Below are 18,929 nucleotides of genomic sequence, written 5' to 3'. Positions count from 1 at the left end.
TCCTGGCCAGTGGGGCTCGGTTCCCAGAAATAAAAACGTGCCCTTCCCCCTGAGCACAGAGACACAATCCTGCGGGGCTGGGCGGGTGGGAAAACTAGGGTTGGACCACAGCCAAGTTTTCTCTGAAGTTCTCTCCAAGTTAAAAACAGAACGAGCCCAGGCATTTAAAGGTAATTAGTTTAGCTCCAAGTGGATCTGGGGATAATCTCAAACTTCAAAGCTCCTCTGTGTGTCATGACCTGGGCAGTGGAGGGAGGGCAGGGATCAGGGGCTAAGGATGCACTCGGAGGCCAGAGGCACCATCCTTCACCCCCTCCTCTCATTTGCTCCCCGCATCATTGGACTTTTCCTCTCCATCCCCTAGGGCACATGTGTCAAACACAAGGCCCTCGGGCCAAATCTGTCCGGCCAGGCCTTGCAATGTGGCCCGCACCGCGCTGTCATCACTGCACTCTGCTGCGTTTCCATCACAATGACAGTTTATGACTGTTCAGTAAACCATTCGGCCTGCGATTTAGGCTGGATTTTAGATTTTGGCCCCTTCTCTGATTGAGTTCGACACCCCTACCCTAGGGCAGTGGTTCTCAACCTTTTTAATACTGCAACCCTTTAATACAGCTCCTCATGTGGTGGTGACCCCAACCATAAAATTATTTTTGTTGCTACTTCATAACTGTAATTTTGCTACTGTTAATGAATCGTAATGTAAATATTTGTTTTCCGATGGTCTTAGCTGAGACTTTCAGGTCCTTTGAGGCAGGTTGAGAACCGCTAGCAGGGTCGTCGAAGACCATAGGAAAACACAGATATTTACATTACCATTCAGAACAGTAGCAAAATTACAGTTATGAAGTAGCAACAAAAATAATATTATGGTTGGGGGTCACTACAACATGAGAAACTGTATTGAAGGGTTGCGGTATTAAAAAGGTTGAGAACCACTGCCCTTGAGCCTAGGGCAGTGCTTGTGCTTCACAAGGCATCCAGGCTGCTGCTCAGGAAGCAAAGGGGCTCACCTGTACTCAGAACCTTGTTGTCATCCACCCAAAAGGGAATGAAGCCATGGCTAGAAGTGACGATCTTGAGTTGGACTCCAGGCTTTCTCTTCCCTACCTGGAAACTCACTTTACTATCCAGGACTGACCTTAACATCCCTGAGCCTCACCTAAAATCCTCAGCAGTGTCTGTAGCGTGGATTCATGAACTTGGGTCGAGGTTCCCCCAGGTTCGCTGGTCACCAAATAACAAGGGCCATGCCGACCTCTCTGAGTCTGTGCGTCATATTCCTCATTTTTGTACCAGGAGCTATAAATGCAAAGTCTTTGCTTTCATGGAGCTTATATTCTGTTGGACACATCACAACACACACATTTAAAAAGATTATTATTACAGGTTAAAGCAAGTGTTACCAAAGAGTGAATAGGTTGGAGTAATGGGGGAGATGGATTTTTCCAGGGCAACCAGAGAAAACTACTTTTCAGAGGTGATATTTGGGTTGAGAACTAATGGATGAGAGGATCTTCTGTGTAAAGAGCTAAGGGGACAGACTTGTCTGCAAAGGCAACCGCAGGGGCAAAAGGTCATTGGTGGAGAAAGGCTTGCTATGTTCAACCAATAGAAAAAGTCGAGGACTGTAACCGTAGTTATGAGCAGGGGAAGAATGGGGTGAGGTGTGATTGGAGCAAAACCAAGGCCTGCCATGGGCTTGCGGGGTTTGATGAGGAGTCTGCTTTTCTCCAAGGGCAGTGGGAAGCCTTGAAGGGTTTCACAGGGTGTGTGACGGTTGTGCTTCTTCTGATGCTTAAGATGAACAGACTGGGGAAAGACAAGTTTGGAGTCTGTCTGAAGGTGCAAGTGAGAGGAGCTGGCAGTGGAGCAGAAGAATGCAAACAGGTCCATGGAGCCTGACACTAGTTGTAATCTAACTCGTCTACACTTCTCGAGGGCAACACTCCCGTCTCATCCTTGCATTGATTGCACATCTGCAGCGCGCCTACCATGTGCGAGCATTGCCCTTGACTGCTGTCGGTTTGCTTCATCCGCATGCTGCCTCGGAAGGAGTGATTATTTTTATTTTGTAAGCAAAGAAACCTCAGAGGAGTTGATTTTCAAATCCAGATCTGCCGTATCTCCACAACACTGCCCCTATAGATGCTCAGAAATGTGCACCTGGATGGGCAAAAGTAAGTCACCAGTTGCCCAAGGGCTATACTGTGCAGAGTGCAGGGGAGTCTTTTGGCCAACACTGGCTTTCCTACATATGGAAAACAGAAGAATCTTTGCCTCAAAGGACCTGAAGGTCTCAGCTAAGCAAGAGATGGGTGACCTGGGGGATGAGAAATATAATTAGTCATTGTCACCTGTTAAGCGAACAGAGGAACTCCATACTCATAGGTAGCTTGTCAGGGAAAGAAAGTCGCATGTAGAAAAGCGATAACTTGTTCTGGAAATGGGGGGCATTGAAGATAACAAGGTTGATGAATTCTGGAGGGAACCATGGTAATAACATAATAATAGATACCAATGAAAATGCCCACCATTTATTGAATGCCTATACATACCCTTTAGCTTACGGTGGTATCTCACACACGCCTCATGACGAACCTCTAGAGTAGGTATGGCTATTGTTCTGAGATTCTAAGAGACCATTAATTTGTTTTGCTGTGCTGTTTTTATTAATGGAACATAGAACACATTTAGTCATGCATAACCCCTTGATTCTTCAGGATAGCAATGCTCAGTTGAATCCAAGCCTTCACATGCAGAGTTGAGGAGTCTTCTGGTTCCTCCCGCTGTGCGCACACACCTCTCCATGACCTGCCTGGGCATCTTTTTTCCCTTCTGGGTTAACAGTATCCTTTAGAGCAGGATAAAGAGAACAGGGTGCGTCTGACTTCCCATTTTATTAAGCGTGTAGCTCTGTCTTTCTTAATTGGATCAGCGTGTGTTGGCATTGACATCCCAATGTATTCATTCCTTAGTCCAATGAGGGGCAAGGTCATTATTATTGTATTCAGCATTTATTATAAGATGCCTTCCTATTACTAAAAAAAAAAAGTTGTGTGTCTTAGCATTAGTATATGAAACTGAAGGTTGAAGATGTTAGAGAGTTTGCCTCACATGTCGTAACAGGCAGGGCTCATACCTGGAAATCCAAAACTTCCATCACTGCTGCTCAACATTCAAGGGTGTAATTATTCCCTGCCTCATTCTCTCTGGAACCCTCTCCAATGAGGCCTTTCCTCCCGCCACTCCACCAAAACCGCTCTTGCTGAGGCCACCAGTGACCCCATGGCCAAATCCGCCCGCCAGTCCTCAGCCATCATCTCACTCCAGTAGTCCTGGCTCCATCCTCTTCCCCAGAAGACTTCTTTCCGTAGCTCCCTTAGGCCTCCCGCATCAGCTGGGAGCTCCTTAGCTTCTCTTCCTCAGACTCCTCACCTCCTACCACCCCGAGCAGATCCTCAGACTTCTCTCTCTTCCTGCCTCCGCTTCCTCCGCGGCCTCCTCTGCTCTCAGAGCTGGCTTCTCTCCGACCACTGTGCTAGGCAAGCGATACCATGGCTGGAACAGGTGGTAGCTTTGGATTACACTTTAGATTTAAGTTTCAGCTGCTAGAATTTGCTACAGGAGCAATGCAGGGAGCAAAAGAAAGAGAGGAAAGAGAGGCAGCCATGGAAAGAAGTCTTCTGGGGAAGAGGATGGAGCCAGGACTGCTGAAGTGAGATGATGGCTGAGAACTGGCAGGCGGATTTGGCCATGGGGTCACTGGTGGCCTCAGCAAGAGCGGTTTGTTGGAGTGGTGGGAGGAAAGGCCTCATTGGAGAGGGTTCCAGTTCACACAGAAATCTGCAGCTCCAGCCCGCCCTGCTGCCTACTCTCCAGCAGGCCTTACCATCTTCCCGACGTTTCCACCCCTGCTTCATCCTAAACTGGCTCCTCTGTGGTCTTTATATCTCAATAAACGGCAACATACTTATTCTAGTTACTTGAATAGGCCCCTTCCTCTCTTTCTCTTCTCCCTGCATTGATCCGGTAGCAAATCCTAGCAGCTGAAACTTAAATCTAACCTGTAATCCAAAGCTACCCCCATCCCAGCCATGGTATCTCTTGCCTAGCACAGTGGTCAGCAAACTCATTAGTCAACAGAGCCAAATATCAACAGTGCAACGATTAAAATTTCTTTTGAGAGCCAAATTTTTTAAACTTAAACTATTTAGGTAGGACATTGTTTTTAACTTGATTAGGGTACTCCTAAGCTGGCCTTTGCTAAAAACTCAAGGGGCCAAAGAGCCTCATATGGCTCGAGAGCCGCAGTTTGCCGAGCCACTGGCCTAGCATAATCAGCCCACCATGTCCACCCAGGCCCCTCCATAGCCTCAGGCAGATCATGGTGTTGCTGCTGAAAGCCACAGAGTAACAGCCGAAGCCCTGGGGCCCCAGGCTCTGTGCAGCCCGGGCCCGCTAGCCTCTGGCTTCCCCTCCCCTCCCTGCTGCTGACCGGCTTCCAGCTGACTGGCCCCCTCGCTGGTCACGTCGCCTGGCACGCTGCACCGCGGGGACTTGGCCTGCACGCAGGCTGCTTCTGAGCTGCTTCTTTCCCCCCCACATTCTCATGCAGCTCGCTCCCGCATTTGGGGGGTCTTTTTAAATGATACCCCCAGCAGAGAGGCCATTGTTACCTGGTGCTCCCTGTATAAATAGCCCCCCGAATTCCGTCCCAGGTGCTCTGCTTTATCCCCTAGCACCTCTGTCACTTGAGATGGTGCACCCTGTCCATGGCCCATCCATACCACCCTGAACACGTGCCCCCGGGCACAGGGACAGTAAAGTGTCTTAGTCTCCGCCCTGTCTCCCCACTCCAGAAGCAGGGCCCTCAGGGAACACTGATGAATCTGGGGACAAAGGACCAAAGGAGAGCGTAGGGACAGGACTGCACGCGAGTCTCCACCACCAGAGCCAGCAGCGAGGACTCCTCTTCCCGTCCCACCAGGACTGCCCGGCCAGCCCTGCTGACTGCTGCCCTGTGTCTCTTCCAGATCCGTGCTCTCCCAGGCCCTGGAGGCCTTTGCTATGACCGCAGCCCCCTCCCGGAGCCAGGACTGCCCCTCGCTGCCGCAGCCCCTCCAGGTGCCCGCGCTACCCCGCCCGTCCCCCGCCCCGCGTCGCCATGGGCAGCGTCAGCAGCCTCATCTCCGGCCACGGCTTCCACAGCAAGCACTGCCGCGCCTCGCAGTACAAGCTGCGCAAGTCCTCGCACCTCAAGAAGCTCAACCGCTACTCGGACGGGCTGCTCCGGTTCGGCTTCTCCCAGGACTCGGGGCACGGCAAGTCCAGCTCCAAAATGGGCAAGAGTGAAGACTTCTTCTACATTAAGGTCAGCCAGAAGGCCCGGGGCGCCCACCACCCCGACTACACTGCTCTGTCCAGCGGGGACCTGGGGGGCCAGGCTGGGGTGGACTTCGGCCCGTCTACCCCACCCAAGCTCATGCCCTTCTCCAATCAGCTAGAAATGGTAAGTCGGGGGTCTCTCTGGTAAGGGCGGGTAGGTAGGAATGGCAGGTGAGAGCAACATGGTAGGGTGGAGAGCACAGTGGCGGTGACCTAAACATTCAGACCTCCGAAATGCTCACCAGAGACCAAAGGTTGGTCAGTCTTAGGTGAGCCATTCAGCCAAGCGCAGGGGAAGTGAAGGGCTTGCTGAGCTCCCGGGTGTAACTGGTGGTCAACGTAAGACCACCAGCTGCATTTTCAAGCGCATGGGAAGGAGAGGGAGCCCTGGTCTCCCGGAGGAGCAGATGGAGAGTCGGCCTGGAGAGCTGGCAGTTTCTCTTGTGCGAGCAGATCCTCATGTGCGGCTGGGTGGTGTGGCAGCTCGTCTCGAGCCGGGCCAGGAGCTGGCTGTGAGTTCCTTGCCATCATCTTTAGCAGCAATGAGGGCAGAAGAGTCCTACAGACTCCAGAAAGCCGGTCCTCATTCCAGATTAAGCTCTCATGGGGCCCACGGGTGGGTGCCAGAAACCACGTTCCCACGTTCCTACTTCAGCCCCAGTGTTACGTGGACTTAGATCCACTAGGAAGTGGCCCCATGTGTCTGCATGGAACCCTTTTCCGCGTAAAGGGATGGTAGACTGCAAATGCTCTACCCATGAAAATGACGATTTTAAGAAAAGGGTTTATGTCAAGTTCTCCTCACAAACTCTTTGAGGAGGCCAAGGTGGTGTCTGCTGGAAGGGCGGTAAGGTGAGCAGGGACTTCTGCAGGGAGACCATGCCCACCCAGCCCCGGGCCCCTGCCGGCACCACACAGAGCCGTCGGAGCCGTTCCTCTAGGGAGGCTGGGAGGAGCTGGTGGCAGGTGGCAGCTCATGGCACAGAGTGGCTCCTCCTTGAGAGATTCAGCACATTCGGCAGCCTCAGAGCCCCAGGCGAGGTCGCCTAGGGCTGTGACTAAGAAGGGTGCCACGTGGCTGGGTGGACAGGGAGACCCAAGGTCACGTGGTTCTTTTTCTCCCCAGGCCTCAGAGAAGGGTGCGGGGCGGCCCACGGCCTTCAAGCCGGTGCTGCCACGATCAGGAGCGGTCCTGCACGCCTCCCCCGAGGGCACCGGCCACCAGCTGCACCCCGCCCCCCCGGACAAGCCCAAGGATCAGGAGCTGAGGCCCGGCCAGTGCTCGGGGGCTCTGTCCGACTCCGGCCGCAACTCCATGTCCAGCCTGCCCACGCACAGCACCAGCAGCAGCTACCAGCTGGACCCGCTGGTCCCGGCCGTGGGGCCCGCCAGCCGTTTCGGGGGCTCGGCCCACAACATCACGCAGGGCATCCTCCTCCAGGACAGCAACATGATGAGCCTGAAGGCGCTGTCCTTCTCCGACGGCGGCAGCAAGCTGGCCCACCCGGGCAAGGCGGACAGGGGCCCCTCGTGCGTGCGCTCGCCCATCTCCACGGACGAGTGCGCCATCCAGGAGCTGGAGCAGAAGCTGCTGGAGCGGGAGGGCGAGCTGCAGAAGCTGCGGCGCAGCTTCGAGGAGAAGGAGCTGGCCTCCGGCCCGACCTACGAGGAGCGGCCGTGGCGCTACCCCGAGGAGCCGGAGGGCCCCGAGCCCAGGGGCGGCGGCCGGCTGAAGGCCTCGCAGAAGGGCCCGCGCGCCCAGCAGGTGCTGCACCTGCAGGTGCTCCAGCTCCAGCAGGAGAAGCGGCAGCTCCGCCAGGAGCTCGAGAGCCTCATGAAGGAGCAGGACCTGCTGGAGAGCAAGCTGCGGACCTACGAGAAGGAGAAGACCAGCTTCGGCCCCGCGCTGGAGGAGACGCAGTGGGAGGTAAGGCAGGGGAGGGCTTGCCCTGCCTGGTGCCCAGCCCCTCCCGTCCCCTCCTCCAGGTCCTACAGGCCAGCGGTGTGTGGACACAAACTGCCCAGCACGCTGCGCTAAAGGGCCAGCTTCCTGACCCCAGCGAGGGACTCCCATATGAGGGATGCAGGTGGTCTGCGCTTCCCACTCTGTTCCCTTCTCAGAGCCTTGTGGCCCCTAGAATTGAATTTATTGACCAAGTCACTGACCAGGATGCTGTAACCATAGGAAGCAAGGCCCAGCGGGTATCTGCGGGCCAGCTCGCTTCCTCTGCTTACAGGAGGCTCAGTGGAAGCACGGCCATACCTGAATTCATGCCGGTCCGAGAGCCACGAGAGCATAGGATGTGTTGCTTTTGAGGGGAGGGTCCCCACCCACTGGTGAGAATGCCACCATGTGTGGCAGGTCTCAGTGACAGAACGGATCGCCCCCCCCACACAGAAGTATCAGTGGGGGTTCTGTCACGTGTCTGAGATGGAAACAGGACAGGAAGACAAGGGCTCACGCAGGCACACGCACGCACTCAGACACCCTGGTGATGAGGCCTCTGCATCTGGCTGCTGGAGAACCAGCTCAGACCCCATCCTGCTGCCTGCGGGCAGCCTTTCTCCCCGGGTGGCCCCGGGAGGTGTGCTGGGACAGGCGGGAGTGTGTGCATAGCAGTTCTGTGACACACACACACTCTCTCCCCTCCCCCCCGCCCCGCCCCCAAACTCTGTGTGGAAAGGGACTGAAGGGCCGCTGGGTCTGGTTGGACCGGCACCACTACCCTAGCAGCACAAACATCTGTTTGCTTTAGAGCTGTGTGTGCTGATCCTGGCAGTCAGAATGAAGTGTTGCCCGTAGTCGTAGAGGGAAAGATCCCTTCTGTGGGAGAGATGGATGGGGGACGGGGCAGGGGAGGAGGGCACCACCACTTCCTGTTTGCAGGTTTTCTGGGGCGGAAGGAATGGGAGCCATGAGAGCAGTGCCTTCCTCCATGTCCACGTGGGCACAGCACACCCTCCCGCAGCTACCGTTTCTCAGCCAGCCCTGGGGACCCCTGGGGCGTCTCAGGAATGTAAGCTAGTGCTGGCATTGGGCATCCCTCCTTGTCCTTGGACATGGCTGCAAACCTTGCTCCCAGGTTGTCCAGTCAGGCTATATAGTAAAACAATAAGTTAAATAAATTCAATTAAACATTTATACTAGAGGCCCAATGCAGGAAATTCGTGCAAGGGGCTCAGCCCTGGCATCCACAGCGCCTTGCCTCGGCCATCACAGCCCCGGCTTCGTCCAGAAGGTCGTCCGGAAGGACGTTCGGCTGTCTGGTCTAATTAGCATATTATGCTTTTATTATTATAGATAAATATATTCAACCATTCATGATAATAACGTGTAGAGTGTTTATTAAATGCCAGGCCCTAGGTTCTCTCATCTACTCCTTACCCTATGGGGGAGGTACTGTTCCTAATCCTCAGTTTTTTGAATTATGGAGACTGAGGCACAGAGAGGTTCTGATAGAGAGTAGCCAGTGAAATGGCTCGCCCATGGCCACCGCCTAATAAATATCAGAGCCAGGACTTGATCCTGACAGCATGGCCCCAGAGTTCAAATATCTAATCACTATACCATACAGCCACTATGCTAGGGGTTGCTCAGGTCCTAAGGGTCAAGTCAGGATCCCAAGCCAGGCCCGTGCCTCAGCCATCACTCCTGCTGCTCCCTCCGTAAACAGATACAGGCTTGGCCCTGGAGAGGCATTCTTGGTCCCAGTCAGTGCTTCCAAGTTAGTTCAAGGATCCCGAGGAAAAGTGAGACATGTCAAGGTGGCTTCCAGCCTTGTTCCCAGAATCCCTCCTGTTAGAGACCCGGGCCCCAGGATCATCCCACCAGCCTTCCCAGGGCAGCAGGAGGCACTCTGGGACACACACCCAGACGGGCCCTGGCCTTCTTCTGAGCCGCTCACGGCCCTGAATGGCCCAGACCCAGAAACACACCAGTCTGCTCCAGTGCCTTGGGTGTTGTTTGTGGATCTTGGCCAAATTCGTTGGGGAACAGGAACAGAAATGGTGGAGGCATGGGGGCCGGCAGAACACAGTCGCCCACCATTTGGTAGCTCAGAATCGGGCTGTCTCTGAGCCAGGCGTGGCCCTCATCGTGGGGCGAATGCATGAATGTGATCTTCACCCCAGGAGGGAGGACAGGGGAGCCGGGTGTGTGCAGGGGTGAGGTCAGGGTGTATGTGCATAAACATGGTGATGGAGATGTGGCAGACATGGGAATCGATACCACTGACATTAATTAAATGTGAATGATGGAGATGCCAGCAGTGGGCAGGTTAAACCCCTGGTCATCGATTGCACGTGACTATAGGCGTGGGTATAGACTGAGATTTTGACATCCCCTATGAGGACATCATAGCCACCGAGATCTGAGAAGCCTCCTGGGAGAGGGAGAGCCGGGGCCGGCAGGGTGAAGGAGGGATGTGGACAGAACGAGCCAGGCTACTGAGCTTCAAGGAGGGGCGGGGCCTTCATGGTCACTCAGACCACCTTGTCTGGGAGCCCTCAGGACAGCTTCCTTTTGTGAGGCAGCAGAGCCCTCGCCCGCCCTGGCCACGGCCTCTCACCTCCCCCTCTCTCCTCTCTCCCACCCCGGCCTGGCCCTCGGCAGGTGTGCCAGAAGTCGGGCGAGATCTCCCTCCTGAAGCAGCAGCTGAAGGAGTCCCAGATGGAGGTCAACGCCAAGGCCAGCGAGATCCTCAGCCTGAAGGCTCAGCTGAAGGACACGCGGGGCAAGCTGGAGGGCGTGGAGCTGAAGACGCGGGATCTGGAGAGCGCGCTGCACACCAAGGGCCTGGAGCTGGAGGTCTGCGAGAACGAGCTGCAGCGCAAGAAGAACGAGTCGGAGCTCCTGCGGGAGAAGGTGAACCTGCTGGAGCAGGAGCTGCAGGACCTGCGGGCGCAGGCCGCCCTGCAGCGGGACTGCACGCCCCGGGGGCCGGTGCACGGGGCCGGGCCGGGGCCCACCTTCTCCGAGGACATCCCCGCCCTGCAGCGGGAGCTGGAGCGGCTGCGGGCTGAGCTCAAGGAGGAGCGGCAAGGCCACGACCAGATGTCCTCAGGCTTCCAGCACGAGCGGCTGGTGTGGAAGGAAGAGAAAGAGAAGGTGATCCAGTACCAGAAGCAGCTGCAGCAGAGCTACCTGGCCATGTACCAGCGGAACCAGCGCCTGGAGAAGGCCCTGCAGCAGCTGGCCCACAGAGACGGTGCGGGGGAGCCGCTGGAGATCGACCTGGAAGGGGCTGATATCCCCTATGAGGACATCATAGCCACCGAGATCTGAGGAGCCTCCTGGGAGGGGGAGAGCCGGGGCCGGCATGGGGAGGCAGGGTGCAGGGCCTGTCCAGGGGGCTCCCCCCCCCTCCTCCCTGCTCACTAGCAGAGCCTCTGAGAAGCCTGGGCACAGACCTGGGATCCTCCCAGGGAGGGAAGCAGAGGGCAGAGAAGGAACTGCCCCATGGTCCCTCCTCCTCATTCCCATGGCGCAGTGCTCACCATTCTGCCACCCACCAGCTCTCTAGCCTTCCCGAGAGATGGGCCAGGCGTCTCCATCATTTGATCAAGGTCTCCCTACACCTTGGCTTTTATTCAAGTACTTAGAGATACCCTTCCCCAGGGATGGTTGTGGCTGCCGTGGAGGCCAGCAAACCCCCTCCCCCCCTCTTCCCACCGTCTTTCTCCCCTGACACACTGGGATGCCTTGGGAATAGAATGAAGCCATTTGTGTCTGGAATCCTTGTAATCTGACCCAGTCATAACCTGAGTTCCTCTGGCTGAGGAGGTGCAGGCGTTGGGGTGGGGTGCTGAGAAGCTGGCTTAGCCACATCAGCGCTGTGGTCCCAAAGCCGGCAAGCCACAGAGAGGAGGGGAGAGCTGGACAGCGAGGACCCAGGGGCAGAGGGAGACGCTCAGTAGTCTGACCCGACCCTGCTGGGCCTGCCAACAAGGTGAGCGGCCTCTGGGCAGCTGGTGGCCTCTCATCTCAGTGACCACTTTTCTTAAAGCCATAGAGACCTGGGTAGGTGCTGGGAAGGGAAGGTTGCAGGCACGGGGACACAAGTGGGTGTGCTTTCCAGCTGTCCCTCGGATAGTGCCTGGTCGGGTCTGGAAGCACGGCTTCCCCACCTGGCTCAGTTGGCCAGCGGCCATGTTGGCCTTGTTTTCTTCCCAAGAGCCCAGCCCTTGCTGGATCCAGAATAACCTGTATCCGCTAAGATGGTCAGGATGACCTGGACGGCGGCATGCCTCCTCCCCTCACAGCTCCAGGGACAGTTCAGGCAAGAGTCCTTCCTGGTCAGGAGGGGTCCCTAGAGTGCAGGCAGGGAGAGGGAGAGGCACAGACACAGCCTGTGCATGTCCCAGGGCCACCGCGGGCCTCCCTCCACCCCGAGCCCCACAAGCCGGACTGTCAAGAAGCCAGAGGCTGCAGCTGCTGGGAGCTGGGCCGGCATCGGGGGAAGCGGGTCTCCTTTCTCAGGATGTGCAGCGCTGGGGAGGACAGAAAAGGTAGAGCTGCTCAGTTGCTTGTTTCAGGATTTTTTTTTTTTTTTCTTTTTTCTTTTTCTTTCTTCCTTGTCTTTTTAGAAGGAAGCCATATCGAGCAGGCAGCCAGGCTGTTCCATGTTCTATTTTTGACTCTAGCCCCAGCTGCTGTTCCTAGGACAGCCAGCCCTTGCTGGGTGCCCGCACCTCATGCCTGCCTGTGGCGGGAGGGGCGGTGGGGGGGCCTCCCTGGGGCACTTGGCAGTTCCACACCAATCCCCTCTGCCTCCCGACCTCTGACCTTTGGCTACAGGCTCCTGGTGGGAATGAAGCTGCTCCTCTTCCTGCCCCGGCCCCTCCAGGACCCACCACATTTCTTCCCCGAGTCCAAGTCGGGGATGAGGGCAGGGCCACCATCCCCGGGGGTTGCTCTGCCTTTCCACCCCCGGGTGACGCTGTGCCTGTCTTGCTGCCTTCACACGATGGAGGAGCTCTTCCGGAATTTGAAGCCATGGCCCTTAGTCATAAGCCAGACTTGCACCTGGAATCCACAGGCCAAGAGCCCCCTCCCCTGGGCCTTGTGCAGAGCCCCAAGTCAAAGATGTCCCGTTCCTCCTGCTGAGCCCATCCCCCTTCCATTCCCACCAGCCGGGCCTTGAGTCCTTCCTCCTGGTGAGACTGCCCACAGGCCAGAGAACAGGGCTGCTGGCCCCTCCCCAGGCCGGAGACACCCCGACGCCCCTCCCAAAGAGCAGTGCCTCACCCAAGAAGAGGTGGGTGCTAACCAGGGTATGACTGTACCCTGCACCCCACAGCCCTGCCCTCAGCCAACCCTTGGATCCCACCCTGGGCCGCCACCGGCCCAAGGCCCCAGGATGGCCCACGGTGGCACCAGGTGCATCAGTGACTTGTAACATAGCAACCTCACACCGTGTGGCTTTCTTCCCCTCCCACCCTGTGGAAACTCCTTACTCCTCCTGGATGCCCGCCAGACTCAGCCTCTCCAGGCCTCACTCCTCCTGGACCGTGCCCGCCAGACCCAGCCTCTCCAGACGGGGCTCTGGGCAGCAGAGGCTGGCAGGGACTGGGGAGGTTGGACGACTGCACCTCGGGGCAGGCAGCCTGAGCACTCCTGCTGGCTGGCTGGCTTGCGCCCCTGAGTGCCTGGCCTAAAAATGCTCCAGCTGTCTGCAGAGAGTACAGCAGCCCGCACCCCCTCTCTAAGGAGGGGGTTCTGCCTCGGGGACATGGGACGACCAGACTCACAGGCAGGCGCCCACTGTGGACACTGAGCTCTGGGGAGTGGGGGCCGTCTCTCCCTGAGAGGCAACTGCTGAGCCTCTGGCCTTGCCCCACCTAGCCAGGCTGCCCAGGGTGAGGCCGGCTGAGCTGATGGAGCAGCAGCTTCAGGAGGGGCGTTCCCTGCACCTCGAGTTCTGAGCTGGAGCCACCTCCCCCCCATCCCTCCCCACGCACTCCAGTGTGGAGCGTCTGTGCCGCGTCTGCAGGCAGAGCCGGAACCCCCAGCCGGGCTGCCTTTGGACAGACTTTGGAGCGTTTGGAAGAATATGTACACAGTTATTTTTCTCTCGGTTGCTTCTTGTTTTGTTTGCTTTGCTTTTGACAGCTTCTTTTTATTTTATTTTTGATGCCCCTTTTGGCCATGTAAACTATTTCTGGTGATTTTATGTTTTTATTTATGAATAAAGAATGCCATTTCTCCTGTCTTCCATGGCCACTTTTGTCCACGCCAGCCACCCTCCTTCCCAGGCTGTGGTCTGGCCGGTTCTTGGGGCCCCTCCATTGGAAACAGAGGTGCCGCCCTTCCTACTGGGGAAGGTGGGAGGAGGCCTTATGAGGTCGGTATTGGCCGGTGGGACCCTGCCACTCACCAACCCTGTGCCTAACCTATGAATGGGCCCTGGGCTGACCCCGAGCAGGGAAATGGTGACCAAGAAGCATGTTCCTCTGTCAACGAGGAGGGTCCCCTCCGAAAGAGCCCCTCCCCCAGCCCCATCTGAGGCCTCCCAGGCCTCACGCCCCCAGACACTCACCGCGTCAGCCAGCCCCTTGGTCTGATGCACATGGCCACTTCGGCAGGAGCCCAGAGTGGCTGCTCTTGCCACTGCCCTGGGCCTCCCAGCTGGGAAGGTGCAGGCACTGCCATGGCCATCTGGCCAGCCTCCTGCTGTCTGTCCGCCTTATTTACCTGGACCAGGGTCACCTACTTCCCTGGGCTCAGGTCCCAGGCTCAACGGGGATCCACTCAGGTGGCAGGTGCCCTGGAAAGAGGGAACTAGGCACACGAGGCAGCCTGTGGACCGGGTGAGGGTAGACGGGAGACAGTGCCTCTGCAGGGGGCTGATCAGAATGTCTGGGGAAGGTGGCAGGCAGGAGGGGTTAGGGGCAAGGGTGGGACATGAGTGGAGGAGGGAGAAATAAGAAACTCATCCCAACCAAAACCGGTTTGGCTCAGTAGATAGAGTGTCAGCCTGTGGACTGAGGGGTCCCAGGTTCAATTCCAGTCAAGGGCACATACCTTGGTTATGGGCACATCTCCAGTGGAAGGGGGTGCAGGAGGCAGCTGATCGATGTTTCTGACTCTCTATCCCACTCCTTTCCGCTTTGTAAAAAAAAAATCAATAAAAATATATTTTAAAAAGAAAAGAGCTAAAACAGGTTTGGCTCAGTGGCTAGAATGTTGGCCTGCACACTGAAAGGTCCCAGGTTCGTTTCCGGTCAAGGGCATGTACTGTGGTTGGGGGCACATCCCCAGTAGAGGTTGTGCAAGAGGCAGCTGATCTATGTTTCTCTCTCGTCGATGTTTCTGGCTCTCTATCCCTCTCTCTTCCTCTCTGTAAAAACTCAATAAAATATATATTTTTAAAAAGAAAAAAAGAAAAGAAACTCATCCCAGGTCCGGCATTCACACCATCCAGGGCCCTTCCCGCCCACACAGGTGCCAGGAGCACGTTGCAGAGGGAGGAAGGCCGGGCTGCTGTGAGCCTCCAGCCCGAGGAAGGGCAATGACCAAGCCAGAATTAGATCCCTCATCGGTCAAATTCCCAGGCACAGGGGTCCTGTCGGGCCTGGGGTGACCCTGTCCAGTCTTCCTCCTTGATGTGGCCCAAGGCTGCTAGGCTGTTGCATGGGTGACACCCCTGGGCTATGTCTCCCACTGTTCACTCCCGGGTAGCCCCCTCCCCTGGAGCTCAGGCATGTCTGGGACTCACTTGCACCTTCCACTGTTATACTCTTGGGGGCCCTGAGCTGCCTTGTAAGAAGCCCCCCAAGTCCACTAGAGAGACCCCCTGAGGCAGGAGGCCCTGTTGTCCCCGCTGGGCCCCAGCTAAGTGCAGCCGAGCCAGGGCCCAGGGCCCAGCCAGTCCTGAGGAACACAGACCTCTCCCGCTTCTGCCCTTTCAGAGCCCCGGCCTCAGCGCCCAGCACACATCAAATGGCAGTGCCCTTACGCCCTCGATGGGGAGGGGTGGGGGGTAATCATGTGGCTTAGTAAATAACTAACCCCTCTCGGCAGCCAGGCCCCTGACAGGCCACGCCAGCAAGCTTCTCTCCCTCTGAAGGGCAAAGGGCAAGGAAGAAGAGGGCTCAGAGGGGGACAGGCCGGGAAGTGACTTCCAGCCGCAGGAGCTGGCAGCAACGAGGGAAGTAATGGCTTTCCCCACTCCCACTTCCTCTGGAGACACAAGCCTTCCTTGAGCTTCCAAACCTGCTTATTATTTGGGGGGAGGGGGGAACAAAAGGCAAATATGAGACAAGGGAGGGGGGGGGAGAGAGAGAGACCAGAGCAAGCAGAGGGAGCCTCAGCATGGCCCGCCCAGCGCTGTCACAGGCGTGCTCATGGGGCCAGGGACGGGGTGCACATGCCACTGAGCTTGTGCGGAGGGAGGCAGGGGCCACGGACACCATGCAGCCTCTGCAGCTGGTGCTTCCCGAGTGCCGGGAGGAAGGCCACACCGCTCCTGGATCCCTGCGCAAGCCGTGCGTCACAGGCGCCACATCCAACATCCCTCCATCCCCTCGTTCACTCAGCAAATATTTACCGGGTCCCACTGGGCGCCACTCTCTGATCCAGATACGAGAGATGCAGGGTGGATGCAAGCAGCTGAGGCCCTTTCCCCTCGCAGGCCTCACGCGGTGGGGGTGACAGATAAAGCGGGGGCGCCTCCCTCCATCCCGGTGACCCTGAGCGCTGCCAGGGCGACAGGGGCACCGTGGTCTGTGCACAGACGGTGCTGGGCTGGAAGGCAGAGGGAGGGGGAATTGCTACACGGAAAGGGGAGCTCCCCTCCTTCCACTGTCCTTTCCTAACTGGGGCCTCTCCCCACTCCTTCCTCCTCCCCCTTCACCCCCCGGTTCTCTGGGAAATCTTCCCTTCTCTGGGCCTCAGTAGACAGCTTCCTGGCAGGCTCCCCGCTGTCCTCTAGCGCAGCATCTCTCGTTGCCACACCTGGGTGTCTCCGCAGCCCCGAGCAGCCTGGAGCCCCGCTTCCTCTCCCACGAAACAGCTCAGCCCATCACTTCCCGTGAAGGCCATGGGCGAGCCTGGTGCACTAGGCATCACTCTTCCACGTGTGCAAGTGAAAACCAGCACTTGGTGAAATGGCATGATCCTTGTGTGGATGCTAAAGTTTCCATGTAACTTGCTTAGAAATGCTCAATTAATGTATCCACCTACACATATTTTTAAACGTCTGTTGGTTGTGGCGGGAGGGCCTGCTTGTATCCAGCTCACTGCATAACTGGAACCGTCCCCAGGACTGCTTTATTCTCCAGTCCCAGTCTGGTCTTGCAGTGGGAACCGACCTGGGCCCTGCTTTTCCTTGATCCTCTCTTTTCAATCAGAGCCTAGGTCCTGTGGTGTCTAGTTCTTAAAGCCCTCACCTCCCTCCTCTCTCCTTCCTGCATCCACTGGCCCGGCTGAGTTTGTTTTGTTATGGGGTTGAACCCTGGAGTAAAAAATAAGACCACCGGGGGCTGCTAATTGATTTAAAAAAGCAGGCAATGATTTATTGAACTGGCCAGGACAGCCCCAAGAGCGCCACACGCAGGGGGCCACACTCACGACCATGCTGTTTCAGGTGTAGGCAGTCCTTTTAAAGGTCTAAACCACCAAAAAAAAAAAAATTTTGTTCTAAATTCTAAAGGCTGGGAACAGCCCACAGGGTCGTTCCCAGCCACATCTTGCTGGATGTTGGAAGGTGGACCTATCTTGCGAAAGCAGATAGTACAGAAGCAGAGCTGAGCAGTTAATCTCTAAAGGTTATCTGCAATTTCAACTCCTGGAGCTACTGAATCAATGGGACTCAATCTCCTGTGGTTCTGGTCCACAGGCACAGGAAAATTGCCTTAGCTTCCAGGTCTCAATCTGGAAGCTGAGACAACTACCCTATTGTTTAAACAAGTAAATGAGTGCAGCAGCCAGAATAGCAGGGTTAAAATTCAAACAGCAGTTTTTACCTAAGTATGGTCGCTACCATACTTCAGTTTCATAACCACAGAATGCCCAGGACATCTCATTCCACCCACCTCACTGACAGCTGTGCTACAGAGAGACCGGAAAGGACTTCCCCAAGGTCACACAGCTAGAGCATGGCAGACCCAGTCACCGTGATGACCCTGCTGACCCTGCCGGTTCCTGTGCCCAGCGCTGGTCCATCAAACACACCGGCACACAGAGGCGGCTATACCCCCCGTGCTGCTCCCACCACGCCCTCCTCTGCTCACACCCTTCGGGGGCTCCCCGCTGACCTCTGAATGCTCTCAGTGGGCTTCAAGCCTCTCCAGTTTATGGTTCCAACACCTAGCCCGGCAAACCTGATCCTAACCACTGATCAAAGTCTATTCACTGAAATGTCACCTCTACCATCCATATGGGCTCAGTAACACCAAGACAGTCTTCTTGTCGGTCGTGACCTTTGTGAGAAAACCCCCTCTACTGCCCCGTCCCATTCCACCTGAGGCCCAGGTGCCCAGATGGGAGGCCCAGGTGCCCATATGGGAAGCCCAGGTGCCTGCATAAGAGGCCCAGGTGCCCATATGGGAAGCCCAGGTGCCTGCATAAGAGGCCCAGGTGCCCGGATGGGAGGCCCAGGTGCCTGCATGGAAAGCAGGGCGGCCAGAGGTCACATGCTCCATCTGCGGATTCTGCGCTGGCTGCACCACAGCTGCCCCTTGACCTTGGACAAGTTCCTTAACCCTGTGCTGCGGTTGTGCAGGCACAGAAGGTTGTTTGGAGGATCAAATGAGTTAATGCCCAATAAACCAAGCTGGTGTGGCTACTATTATTACCATCATAACTCGTTCACCAAGCTGATTATTGTTTGTGAACGCAATGCCACGGCTTCCATCTGTGATGAACTACGTACAGCGGCAGCCAGGCTCCCGAGGCCCCAGAGAAGCTGGAGCCCCGGGGGTACAGCTGACTGATTCTGATCAGCTGTCTCCCCCAGCGCTGCTGCCCTGTCTCAACTCCAGAAGGCTGGCTCGCAGGGAAAGCCCTGGGGGAAGAGGGCGCAGCTGGGGAAGAGAGGAACAAAGAGGAATTTGCAAGGGGGGGTGCGGAACAGGCCTGGGCCTGAGCTAGCTTGTGACCCACCAAAACCCCAGCCAAAGGGAGCTCCGCTCTCAAAGGCAGCCCCTCCTCACACAGGGCCCCTCCCCCACTCAGCCCTGCCTCTCAGCACACACTCACAACCACACATGTGCACACACAGGCCCAGATTTCCCCCTCCCTTCTCCCTCCTGCTCCCCGCCCCCACTGCCTCCATTAGGGCTAATTGAACAGTAAGTGGCTCATGACAGCATTTATGGTCAGTGACAGGTGAGGCAAATGGAATCCTTACCCCAGAAGTCACAGGAGGATTTGCCTGCCAAGACCCATCACCAGTGATGCCTTCTTGGGCCCTGTGCTCACAGCCTGTGGGTGCAAAGTAAGGTTACCCCAAAAGCGGGATGTCTGGTCACCTTAGTGCAAAGCCACGCTCCCTTTGCTCGGCTGGTTTTTCCATGCAGGAAGCTGGGGTGCAGCAGAG

General features: G+C 56.7%; 1 protein-coding gene across 1 annotated transcript in view; it reads left to right on the top strand.

Annotated features, from left to right (window-relative positions):
* LZTS1 (leucine zipper tumor suppressor 1) overlaps positions 1 to 11,025 on the top strand; it is a 49,151-nt gene extending 38,126 nt beyond the window's left edge. Inside the window, exons 2-4 of the mRNA XM_036450498.2 lie at positions 5,040 to 5,515; positions 6,518 to 7,318; positions 10,004 to 11,025. Of these exons, the coding sequence (XP_036306391.1) occupies positions 5,171 to 5,515; positions 6,518 to 7,318; positions 10,004 to 10,675 (1,818 nt within the window). The 5' untranslated portion in view covers positions 5,040 to 5,170 and the 3' untranslated portion in view covers positions 10,676 to 11,025. The remainder of the gene's footprint in view (positions 1 to 5,039; positions 5,516 to 6,517; positions 7,319 to 10,003) is intronic.
* Positions 11,026 to 18,929: the final 7,904 nt, after the last annotated feature.

Source organism: Pipistrellus kuhlii, unplaced genomic scaffold, assembly GCF_014108245.1.
Source record: "Pipistrellus kuhlii isolate mPipKuh1 unplaced genomic scaffold, mPipKuh1.p scaffold_m20_p_21, whole genome shotgun sequence".
Lineage (NCBI taxonomy): Eukaryota > Metazoa > Chordata > Mammalia > Chiroptera > Vespertilionidae > Pipistrellus > Pipistrellus kuhlii.
This window is presented reverse-complemented; position numbering and strand designations above follow the sequence as displayed.